The following is an 11,871-nucleotide window of genomic DNA, read 5'->3' as shown; positions in this document are numbered from 1 at the left end:
CCCCCTCCACCCAGCCCGACGGAGCCAGAAGGCTGACTCGGCAGTCCTTTTGACGGCCCAGGGTGGGAAGCGGAGGGGCTGGCACGGCCCTGAGAGGAGACAGCGTCTCCAGAGGCCCTGGGGTCCACCCCCCTGCGCAAGGATCTGCTGGCCAGCCCGCAGCTCATGGGGCCGCTGCTGAAGATGCCCCCAAATCACGGCAGCCCCGAGTCTGGGTGGGAGCAGAGAGGCCGCGAGGCCTCTAGAGAGGAGGGAAGAAGGGGCTGGATGATAGAAGCTTCTGGAAACGTGCACTCAAGCTCGATACGAGGACGCATTTCTCTCCGAGAGCACTGTCCACACACCAGCTGGCTGCCTCGAGAGGAAGGGAGCTCCCTGTCTTGGGAGGTATGCAAGCTGAACAGATCTCCATGGGGCGTTCCAGCCCAGAGACACCAGGTTCTGGGAGAGAAGTCTGCTTGGGTCAGGGGCTGCACGTGGAGCTAAAAGACCTGTTGACCTGGAAGGGACTGGGTGGGAGAGGGGAGGGCCAGGGGACCCCAGGCAGACCAGGCTGTCGCGTGCAGCCAGAGCCAGCTTCCCCATCATGGGGGAAACTTGGCCGTGGGTGCCAAAAGGACCTGAGCCATGCGTCAGTGCTTGGAAGGTGGGTTGGAAAACGAGCCCCGTTGGCCTGGGCAGAGGGCCGGCGGCAGCAGGGGCCCAAGCGTTCCGTCACGGGCGGCACCTGGCCGGGTGCTGTGGCACAGGCCTGTGGGGCCAAGCAAGTGGCCGAAGCGTGGGCAGATGGCAGGCGCCCTGGAGGGTGGCAGGCAGGAGAGAAGGCCCCGGGGACTCTTTGAGCGGCAGAGAGCGCTTGGCCAGGCCACGGGGTGCTGGGGTCGATTTCCCTCCTGTGCCCAGATAGGGAGGGGTGGAAAATGTGAAGGCGGGGGGCCTTGCAAACCACATGGGGTAACGAGACCCGGAGCAGGACGGCGACTCGCCCTCGGGCCTGGCCTGGCCACCCACGTGACGGGCGCCCACGTGTCGCCCTGAGTCTCCCGCGCGGTGGCGGGGGGCTTTGCCAGCATGGCGAGTCCGGAGGCATCAGACGCCCGTCCAGGAGCTGGCCCCGTGCTCCACCCCCTCTAGCTCAGGAGCCGCGCAGCTCGGGAGGACGGAGACGCTACCCTGGCCCCTCAGCCGCCTCGACCAGTCACTTCCGGTGCCCAGGCCGCCACAGAGATGCCAGGCAGGGGCAGCTGGAGGGCCAGCCCTGCAGAGGGGCACCCATGGCCGCGCTACCCTGTTGCCCATCAAATCCGGGCCCTGCTCTGGGCCTTCTACCTCCGGGCTCCACCCCCACCCCTGGCAGCCGAGAGGTCCTCTGAGCCAAGGAGTTGTCCCTCTCAGGCCCACCCCACCCCCTGCGACACCCAGGACCCTGGGCGGGTGCGGGCTTCAGGGGGCGGGGAGGGGGCCGCGGGGCTGTACGTGCCCGGGGACTCAGCTGCCCCCTCCGCGGGGAGACTCCCGGGTCTAGACGGCTTGGCAGGACCAGCGGGGCTGAGTCACAGCGTCTGGGCCGGGGCGGCAGTGGGCCACTCGGGAGGGCCGCGCCGGGAGAAGGGGGGCACGCCGTCTCGCCTCCTTTCCCCCTCACCCCCAAGAGCGGGCCCGAGCCCCCCATGCTGCCCACCCTCTCTCCTGCCCCAGATTCCCTCGGCGCCCACCAGAAGGGAGCCAAGTGGGCGGGGCAGGTTCTTGGCAGGAGCAAGTTGGAATTTCTGACCGGGAAGGAGGATGGGAAACTGGCCCCCACGTGGCCCCCACCCCAGCCACGGCCCCGCTCCCTCAGCAAGCGGGCCATTCAGCTGCACGTGCAGCCCCCCGACCCAAGCAGACCTCTCCCCCAGAACCCGGCGTCTCCAGGCTGGCACTCCCCGTGGAGCAATGTCCAGCTTGCATCCCTCCCGAGACAGGGAGCTCCCTTCCTCGTGAGGCAGCCAGCTGGTGTTTTTTGACAGTGCTCTCCAGGAGAAATGCGTCCTCGTATTAAGCTTGAGTGCACGTTTCCAGAAGCTTCTATGGCTCACCCTTTTCGTCCCCCTCCCTAGAGGTCCTGTGGCCTCTGTGTTTCTGCCCCAGACTCAGATCTGCCATGATTTGGGGGCATCTGCAGCAGGCAGCTCTGGGAGCCATGGGCTGCCACTCCAGCCCACCTCCCGCTGGCACCCTGCCCAGGCGTGTGCCCCCGTTCAGCAGCTGAAGGCCTTGGGGTCTCTACACCTCACTCGCCTGCACCCCCTCCGCCTTCTCTCTCTTCCTGGAACACCGGCTCTCAGACAAGGAAGCACAAAGGATGAGCCGGGGTTGGCTGATGGATTTAGGGCTCACGAAAGCAGCTGCAAGAAAAGTCGTGTAATTGGGACCAGATCCTCTGAGGTTTTGGTGGCATTAGAACAGGCCGGGTTCTCTCCAGGGAAGCAACAGGAAGAGGGCAGGGGAAGGTTGGCCTGTTGCTTCTCAAAGCTTTCCGGTGGGGAGGGCCCCTGGACCGTGTCTGCATGAGCCTGCCCCCCAAGCGACCCTCCCACACGCCCCACGGGCGGCCTTGGTACTCACGTGAGCGTGCGCTCACACACACACCCATGCGCACTGGTTTTAATTGTACTTGGGCACGCGTGGTAGGCTCAAAGAATGAGCCTCTGGGGTCAAACCTCCAAAGGTCAAAGAGTGCTGCCCGGAGCCCCATGGTGCCCTGAGCTCCAGAGCACCTATTGGGCTGCTTTCTAGAACCTGCTGCTTGGCCCTTACCCCCGGCATGTCCGGAGCTGGCTCCACGCCTGCTGCCCCAGCGTCGCTCCCCCCTACAGTACCCGGTGGCTCAGTCCATGGAAACTGTCCCTCCAAGCCTGGGGGTGCCGCCCCCCCCCGGCCTCGTGCCCCAACGAACGCATCCTCCATCCACAGCCCAGTGGCTCCTTGTGTGACGGTGCCCACCGTGGTGACAGGGTTTGTCCTTTCATTATCTTCCTCGAGCTGGCCGTCAGTGGGGGCTCAGGAAGTTTCTGTGGGAGCAGAGCTTGGCTGCGCGGTTCTGAAGAGCCTCAAAGGAGGAAGAACGGTGCTTTGGAGTCCCGACTTGAAGAGAGCAGGTGTGTACAAGAGTGTGTGTGTGGGGGGAGGTAGTGTACAGAGGAGGGAAGGAGCAAGAGTCCTTCCTTGTCCTTAGAATCCGGGGATTGCAGCCGGAGACTACCTTTCTCTAGGCCCCTGCCAGCTCTCAGATTCTAGAAGTTTCCAAGGGGTCCGTGGCCACCACATTCAGACGGGGAGACCTAGGCTCTGAGCGGGGAAGGCTTGTTCCCTACATCACATGGTCGGCCAGGAGCCCAAGGCGCTTTCCAGCAACCCCCAGACTGCCTCCCTGGTTCCTGGAAAATCCCGACACCCTCCCGCCCTCTGCTGCAGACACCGGGCTCAGGATGGGTGTTGGCCGGGGGCCTGCGTGTCTCAGCCCCAAGTCCACAAGTGAGCTCTGTGTGCGAGGGAGCGGGGAGGGGGGGGGCGAGGCGGCCGAAATGGGCTGGGAACCTCGGGTTCTGCCGAGCCCCCCCCCCCGGCTGGCTCTGCTCCAGGGGGTGCCTTCAAGGGCCCTGCGATGGCCGGGCGCCCCAAGACCGGACGGGCTCGGCCGGGTCTCCCAGTGCCCAGGTGCCCACGTGGGCCGGTGGCTGGGGCCCCGCGCATGGAAGGGCAGGGAGGATGACGCTGCCCCGAGCCGGGAGCCGGCAGGCCCCGGGCCTCAGCCCTTCCCGCCTAGGTGGGTAGGAGCGGGGGTCTGGCCCTCCTCCTTGAGGCTGAGGAACCTGGGAGCTGCTGCCCCCCCCAGCCCTGCTAATGGGAACCAGATGGCAGGATGTTAGTCAGCGCCTGGGGAGCAGCGGCGGAGAGGGGAAATGGGTTGGGGGCCAGGATTCCAGAGTCCATCCCCAGGCGGGGCAGGGTCAGACCTGGGGCCTGGGGCTCCCGCCGCAGGCCATATCCCAGGCAGGGTGCTGCCCCAGCCCGGGCGATGCCAGGCGAAGACCCGGGACCCGGAGGCAGGAGGCCCGGGCTCTGTGACTTGGGGCGAGCCCCGCCCCCCCCTCCTCCTCCGTCACATGGATCCCAGCGCAAAGCTCGGTGGGTCTCAGTGCCACCCCCTTGGCTGCCCTCTGGCCCCTGGGGACCCCAGCGCCCTCCACCCCAGCTCCGGCAGCAGCCCCTCAGGGCGCAGAGGTAAAGGACGGCCTGTCCCTGGCTCCCGAGGAGGACGGGAGCCCACCGGTGGTGGGCAAACGTTGAGGGGTGAATCGAAGGTCTCCTGGCCCCACGCAAGGGTTCCCCGACAGCCCCCCTCCACCTCGCATTGCAGAACCTCGATCTGGGAAGGCCTCCCCGCCCTGACCTGCTCCACCAGCCCTCCAAGGTGCTGATGGGAAAATCCTTCCGGGCCCCTTCTCCTTCCCCTCACTTCCCCTTCGCCCCTCCCCCCAAGCCTTGCCCACAATTAACTCATTTTCAAAGATTTCTTCCAAACGCAAGCCGAAGCTGGACAGAGCTGGAGGAAAAGCTTCCTCAGCCCTGGCCTGGAGGAGCCCTGTGGTGAGCTCAGGGCCTCTTTGCCAGCACCCCCCTCCCCCTGCCTGTCTGCCCTCATCCGCCTTCCAGAACAGGCTCTGGGGCTGGGGCTGCACAGACCCTGGTGGGACCCGCCGGTGGCCCTCGGGGGCTGGCCGACACCCCGTGGTCCTCGCCTCTTGCTCCACTGCCCTCACCCGGCAGCCCCTTCTGTAGGGCCCATCTGCCTTCCACCTCACCCCGACCAGGACCTCGTGCACCCCTTTGACCGAAAGGCAGGTGAGGGGCCCCTCAAGAGCGCCTGATGACAGAGGACCTGCCTGGGACTCAGGCACTTCATGTCACAGAAGAGGAAGTGGAGGCCTAGAGTTGCCCCAAAGTGGGCAGAGGGCTGGTAGAAGATTCCGGAACAGAGCCGGGTACCCGGCCCCTCCGAGGCAGGCCCTCACTGCCCAGGGGCTCTGTGTCCTCAGGCAGCAGAGGTTTCGGGACAGGCACGCATGGGCAGAAGCCCACGGGGCTGGGCAAGTTGCACGGGGGCATTCTGGGACCGCCCATCACTCGCGGTGGTCCTGGCACCTGTCCCCTCTCCCGGGGACCCAGGAGGCCCGCTACCTGCATGCCCAGCCCTCTCCTTCCCCAGCCGCGGCAGTCGGCCCCTGGCAGCCCTGGGTGGGCGGCTGGCCCTGAGGTGGGACTCACAGGCCTTCTGTGTGTGGGGACAGAAGCCTCATTCATGGGGGCCCCTGGGCTGCGGCCAGGTCCCAAACCGAATCACCCTTTCTCCTCAGGTGGGAGCAGGGGAAGTTGGGGGCAAGGCCTGGGGAGGTGTTTATTTGGCGGGGAGTGGAGGGGGCTTCCGGGGGTGGGGAGGGGACCGGGCAGGGCAGCGGGGCCAGGAGCTCCGGAGCGGGCCTATCGGTGCGCTCTCCTGCCATCGGCCTGCGTGTCCGGGGCTCCTGTTCCCTGCTGCCGCGACGGCTCCCGCCTCTCCCGATTCGTCCCCCCGGGCAGCCCAGGCGGCACCCGCAGCCTGCACGCGGTGGCCATGAGGCTGGCGCTGCTCCCCGTGCTGGCTCTGTGGGTAGGCTGCTCCTCTGGGGGCCCGAGAGGGCCCGCGGCCCCACCACCCCCCGCGGGCCTGCCCACGCCGTCGCCGTCCAGCCTGTCCAGGGCCCCCGATGGTGAGTAGCACCCCCAGGTGCTTAGGAGGGGCCCGGACCCTCAGAGAGCCCTCCCTGGAGGGGGGGGTGGCAGACCCTGGAAGGGTGGCTCAGAGCTGGTGGGGGAGGGGTGGAAGGGTCCTGGGGGGAGAAAACGGGGACCCTCTGGGCTTAGGGCCTGGCATCTGGTGGAGAAGGACCACTCATCCAGTCAGGGTGAAGGGCCCAGCAGGCCCTGCGTCAACACGGGTTCAGGGGCGCCTGGGGGGCTAGGGCTTGCCCCCCGCCGCGCCTTCTTGCTGACTGAGCCCCACCCCCACCCCACCCCAAGCAGGCCCTGGGGCGTCCACCTCAGAAAGCAAAGTGCGCCAGGTGGCACCGAGGACCTGAGTGGCCTTGGGTGTGCCTTGTCACGAGGGGCCGGGGGAGAGCCCTGCTGGGGGTAAAGAGCAGCCTGGGTTCCGAGAGGCAGGGCCCAGGCGGCCCCCGGGCCCACACCTGCTGGCAACACCCTGCGGAGGGGTCCCAGACCCTTGGTGATGTCAGGGCTCTGTGACAGAAGCTCCGGAAGAGGGAAGAGAAAGGTGGAAAGGAAGGCTGGGAAGGGAGGAGGGAGGGAGGCAGGCCAGCCTGCGGCTGACTCCCCCATCTGGGGACGAAGGGGTCCCAGCCCCCCGAGTCCACACTGGCTCTTTTCACAGGTCAGGCACGATCCATCCCTGGGAACGGGATGGACGGGCCCCAGGCCTGGCCTAACTCCAAGGAGCGAGCCCCCAGCTGGAAGCTGCCCACCAGGCCGGTGCCTGCCCAGGGAAAGGAGCTGCCCCCAGCAGCCTGGGAGCGGGAGCAGGGGCCGCCCCACGCCCGGAAGCTCAGGCCCTCGCAGGCCAGCAGGGCCACGAAGGCCCGGGACAGTGCGGTGCCCACAGAAAAGGGCCAGGACAGGACAGCAGGGGGCCGAGGTGCCGGGAGAAGGGGCCTGAGGGCCCGGAGGCCTCCCAAAGGTGAGGCCTGGTGGGGGACAGGCGGACCCCCAGATGGGGCCTGCTGGGGCTTTAGCCGGCCCTGGCCACTCACACCACCGTCGACCTGTCAGGCCTTGTCAAGCTGCCCCGGCCAGGGCGGCACAGGTGGAAAGCCTACCCTGAGCGCCCCCTCCCCGGCTTCAGGGGCCCCTGTGCTGGCCTTTGCCCTTGGTGCCTGGGCCAGCAAGCTCCAGGCCCTGGATCTGTGAGCAGGCCAGCCCGCGCCTCTTGTCCTCCAGGAGCCTCCCACCAACCTGGCCCAGGTGGCAGCAGCACCCCGGTGGCCACAGACCACGGGCGGAAAAGGCCCGGGAGAGGGCAGGGACCCACAGGCCCGGGCGCTGTGGAGCCGGCCATGCCCTCCCTGCCGGCCTCGTGCCTCCTGGCCCAGACGGCCATTGCCTGCGCCAACGTCCAGATGGAGCACATCCCTGTCCTCAGGGACCCTGGCCTGACCACGCTCTACCTGGCCGGTGGGTGGCCCCTCTCGCCCAGCTTCCCCGCTGGCCCGCCGCGACTCAGGCTGCCCTCGTGCGCTGGGGACACCCCGTCCTCTGGGCGCGCTCGGGGACGGACACTGAGCTGATGGCAGGGCCACGCCTGCCCACCGCCGCCCGCCTGGGGCCTGTGGGAGGGGCAGGGGCCGGGGACTATGGCTGCCCTGTGTGTGCAGAGAACGAAATCGCCACCATCCCGGCACACGCGTTCCTGGGGCTGCCCAACCTGGAGTGGCTGGACCTGAGCAAGAACAAACTGGATGCCCGAGGCCTGCACCCCCACGCCTTCAAGGTCTCTTCCGGGGGCCTGGGGTTGGGAGGGGGGCGGAGGTGGCCCGAGTGTGGCGCTGCTGTGGGTTGAGACCTGGAGGGGACAGTGGGAATGACGCCCAGGGTGGCAAGCTTTGGTGATGAGGGAGGAAAGGCCCATTGCTGGGAGGGTGCTGAGCGCCATGGACCCTCAGGGCAAATAGGGTGCCCCTTCGGGAGGGCACAGATCCAGGAGGGCCCAGGCCGGCAGCATCCCACCCCCCACTCCTGCTCTCCTCCCCTCCCCCCAGAACCTGAGCCGGCTGAAGCGGCTGAACCTGGACGGGAACTCACTGTCCACCATCCCGGCCCTGCCAGCCTCCCTGCAGGAGCTCAAGTTCAATGACAACCTCTTGCAGGGCCTGCAGCGCAGCAGCTTCCGGGGTGTGGGCCAGTGCAGGGGGCAGGGGTGGGAGGGGAGGGGCCGGGGCAGGGCCTTGGTAGGTGTGGGGCCAGGGAAGGGTTCCCCTGTGGGAAGGTGCGGTGGGCACACTGGCCCTGGCTTCCGGAGCAGCCTGGGGGCTCTGGAGTTAAGGCGAGAAGCTCCCAGGGGGCTGCCAAGGCTTCCAGGCAGCCCAGGGCCACGTGGGTACTTCTCAGACCCCTGTGGGCCGGGCATGGCGGAGGGTTCACCAGGTCTGCCCTCCCGCCCACCCTGCAGGGCTCAGCCAGCTGCTGACACTGGAGGTGGAGGGGAACCAGCTGCATGACGGGAACATCTCCCCCCTGGCCTTCCAGCCGCTCCACAGTCTGCTCTATCTGAGGCTGGACCGGAACCGACTGCGGGCCATCCCACCTGGCCTGCCAGCCTCCCTGCAGGTGAGCCTGAGCCCCAAGGTGGGGGAGGCAGGACAGACCGAGCAGCTCAAGCCCCCAGCCCGCACAGCCTCTCCTCGGCCTGCCCACACCTGGCAGCAGCCCAGAGCTGGCCCTCTGGGACTGTCCTGGACACCTGGGAGGCCCCTGGGTGCAGCCCAGGTGCCCTCGAGGGCCGCCAGATCTCGAAGTCCTGCCCCTCTTGGTGGTGCTCTCTGGGGCACCGAGGAAGGGCTGGCATGTGCCCCCAGGATGCTTTGCAAGGTGGTGATGGTCCTGAGAGGGGCCAAGGCTGGGATGGCCCAGTCCCCTGGACCGGGTAGGGGTTGGTCCAGCCACCAAGCAGCTGGGTGGGGGGCTGTCCCCAGGAGCTGCACCTGGCCACCAACCACATCGAGGAGGTGACGGAGGGCGTGCTGAGCCGCAGCCACAGCCTCAGCGTGCTTGTGCTCAGCAATAACCGGCTCCAGGAGGACCGGCTGGCACCCCGTGCTTGGATCGACCTCCCGTGAGTGGGGTGCCTCCCCCCACCCCGGGCCCTGAGCCATGAGGAAGGGTGCTGTACCCAGACAGACACAGAGGCCCAGACACGGGAGCCCAGAGGGTCAGCGGGGAGCACCACGTGCTCCTGGAGAGGGCTGGGGGTGGCGCAGGGCCTGGGCCCAGAGGCCAGTCATGGGCAGCCGGCGCCCTCCGCCAGCACCCGCCCTTCAACTTGCAGGGCTTCCTCTCTGTCCCTCCTGCCCAGCAGAATCCCAGAGGCCCCAGGGCCACCCCCGCCTGCACACCCACGCCTAGGTCTGCCCTGCCGGCACCCAGGGAGCTCACCTGGGAGACGGCAGGGGCCTGGACGGGGAGGCGGCGGCGGCACCAAGAGCTGGCCAGATGCTGGGTTCAGCCGGGAGCTGCCAGTCAGCGGGACTGGGGGATGGCGGGATGGGGGAGCGTGGGAAAGAGAAGGGTCCAGGACCAGCTGGCTTCCCACGGTCTGGTTTGGCCAGCTGGGCGGGGTGCCGGCACCCAGCAGGAGCCCAGGAGGAGACCGGGCCCTCACGAACCCCTCTCCTGGTGACCAGATGCCGCTGGACCATGGAAGTCGGGCTAAGGGGTCGGGGCCCGGGAACAGGGGGGTGGTCCGGGGAGATGCTGAGAAGGTCGGATCTCCAGGTCTGACGGCCACCAGGGGTGGGGTGGGGGGCAAGGGGGGGCAGGCAGCCCACCCTGCCATTCCTGGGGAGCAGAGCCTCCCGCCCTGTAGCCTCGGGTTCCAGGAAAAAGTTACCAGGGCCGTTTGGGTTTAATCATTCTTTTTCCTCTCCCTGTCTTGCCAAGGGGGCAAAGGAAAGCAGACAGGCGCTCGGGAGGGGCGGCCCGGCGCTGCTCCGCCCGCCGCCGCGGGGCCTGGGCAGGGGGCTGGCGGCCAGTCAAGCCCCCGCCCCTCCCGGCCCGGGCGCCGCCCAGCTTTCCTCTGGCTGCTGGAAGGGGAGGGGGCTGCTGGCGCCACAGGTCCTGGCGGCCCCGGAGCCCGAGGGGCCAAGCCCGCCCCCGAGAGCCGGGGACAGGCCAGGAGAGCAGTCGCTGGCCCTGCTGGGGGCGGCGGCGGCGGCATTCCAGAGCCACCTCCGGACTTGCCGGGACCAGGACGCGGCTGCTTGCTGGGGTCAGCGCCCACCCCCGGGCCCTTCTCCTGGTCTTCAGGGCGCCACCTGGGCTCGCGGTGGTGTCAGCAAGAGGTGGCGACCCGGGCTTTGCCCCCAGCCTCCCACCAGCGTGGGCTCTGCTCGGCCACCCGGCTCAAGGCACTGCTGCAGGCTCCGAGACCCCTTGTTTCCCCCTTCCGCGCCGGCTCTTGGCTGCAAATCTGATTATGGGGCTGGACGAGGCAGGGAGAGAGCAGAGCAGGAGGGACCCAAGAGGAGGGCGTGGGGGCGGGCAGGGACGGCCCCGGCTGGGTGAGGGGTGAAGCTGGGGAGTGCCCCCCGCCCTTGAGCTTGGTTTCGGCGCATCATGGTCCCAGCCCTTGAGCCTTTAGGGTGGCCCCCGGGGCCACGTCGTCCCTCTGTGCCTGCGTCCCCCGCCCCCAGGAAACTGGAGACCCTGGACCTGTCCCACAACCGCCTGGTGCACGTGCCCTCCTTCCTGCCGCGGGGCCTCAGGCGCCTGGCCCTGCACCACAACCACATCGAGCGCATCCCCGGCTACGTGTTCGCGCACATGAAGCCCGGCCTGGAGTTCCTGCAGCTGTCCCACAACCGCCTGCGCGACGACGGCATCCACGGCGTGTCCTTCCTGGGCCTGCGCGGCTCCCTGGCCGAGCTCCTGCTCGACAACAACCAGCTGCAGGCCGTGCCGCGCGGCCTGCTGGGCCTCAAGGGGCTGCAGGTGCTGCGCCTGAGTCACAACAAGATCAGGTGGGGCCTGCTGGGGTCCGGGGCGGGGCAGCCGGGGACAGGGCTCTGTTCCCTTGGCCCCCATCCCTCCGTCCCCCATCCATCCATGCAGGCGCACCCATGTCCCCCATCTGTCCATCCCCCTGTCCATAGGGGCTGCCAGGAGAGGTGGTGCTAGCAGGGTCTGGGCAGGGGGAGCAAGAAGGAGGGAAGGGGGAAGCCCAGAGCAAGGAGGCCTGGGGCGCCTGGCGCTGAGCCTCAGGGTGCCAGCCAGGGTGCCGGCACAGCGGGCGCCACCTCCCCTGCACCCCGGTTCTGGTCTGCACCCCGGTCTTACCCTCTCTCTCCTCTCTTTTGCTGCGCCCGCTCTTCGCAGACACGTGCCCTTGAATTCCATCTGCGACACGCGCGTGGCCCAGGACTCGAACCTCGTCTCCACGCACCTGGAGAACAACCTCATTGACCGGCGCCGCGTCCCGCCCTCCGCCTTCTCCTGCATCCGGGCCTACCACAGCGTGGTCCTCCAGCCCCAGCAGGGAGAGGCCGCCTAGCCCCAGCCCACCCCCAGGCCCGGGCCCCGCTCAGGGCATGGGTGGGGGCCCAGGCCAAGCCCCATTTCATCTTGCCCGCTGCTTTCCCGCAGCACACCGAGGCCCCTGCACTTGGCAGTGACTCCACCTGCACCGGACTGTAATAAAAGGCATCTGCTCGGAAGGCTCCGGCCCCCGCGGGCCTGGCTCCCTCCCACCTCTCCACTGCTGACGCTCCCGAGCCCTCGGCCCGGTTCCGGCAGCTGCTCTGAGGGCCTGCCCCAGCCCGCTCACCGGGGGTCCGGGAGTCCCCGTGCAGCTCGGGCCATCTGTACCGGACTCTGAATGAAAGCTGCCCTCTTGTCCGGAAAGCTGCCCCAGTAGGGGCGTGGCTCCGCAAGGGGGGGGGCTCATCTGTTGGGATGTGGAGGCCCTGGATGTGGAGGCCCCTGGAGGGCCACCCACACAGCACCCAGGGCCTGGTGATGCACAGCCATGGTGGCCATCCACCTTCCCCTCCGGGGGCCAGGGCC

General features: G+C 68.4%; 1 protein-coding gene across 1 annotated transcript; it reads left to right on the top strand.

Moving 5' to 3' along the window:
• Window positions 1–3,750: 3,750 nt before the first annotated feature.
• Window positions 3,751–11,515, top strand: LOC111763346 (podocan-like). The gene is made up of 13 exons (XM_058291167.1): window positions 3,751–3,808; window positions 4,238–4,327; window positions 4,699–4,887; window positions 5,212–5,299; window positions 5,623–5,792; window positions 6,473–6,775; window positions 6,868–7,269; window positions 7,470–7,585; window positions 7,854–7,986; window positions 8,264–8,421; window positions 8,787–8,926; window positions 10,503–10,829; window positions 11,185–11,515. Exons 1-13 carry the CDS (start codon window positions 3,751–3,753, stop codon window positions 11,357–11,359), a joined length of 2,349 nt encoding a protein of 782 aa, XP_058147150.1. The 3' UTR covers window positions 11,360–11,515.
• The last annotated feature ends 356 nt before the right edge of the window (window positions 11,516–11,871 follow it).

Source organism: Dasypus novemcinctus, chromosome X, assembly GCF_030445035.2.
Source record: "Dasypus novemcinctus isolate mDasNov1 chromosome X, mDasNov1.1.hap2, whole genome shotgun sequence".
NCBI lineage: Eukaryota > Metazoa > Chordata > Mammalia > Cingulata > Dasypodidae > Dasypus > Dasypus novemcinctus.
Note: the sequence above shows the minus strand (reverse complement) of the source record. Positions and strands in the feature narration are given on the sequence as shown.

Bases quoted from the DNA above. Each gene is read 5' to 3' on its own strand.
- LOC111763346 (XM_058291167.1), top strand. From the start codon at position 3,751: ATGACGCTGCCCCGAGCCGGGAGCCGGCAGGCCCCGGGCCTCAGCCCT. The intron at 6,776-6,867 runs GTGAGGCCTGGT...TCGACCTGTCAG, and splicing joins GGCCCGGAGGCCTCCCAAAG to GCCTTGTCAAGCTGCCCCGG. The intron at 7,586-7,853 runs GTCTCTTCCGGG...CCCTCCCCCCAG, and splicing joins TGCACCCCCACGCCTTCAAG to AACCTGAGCCGGCTGAAGCG.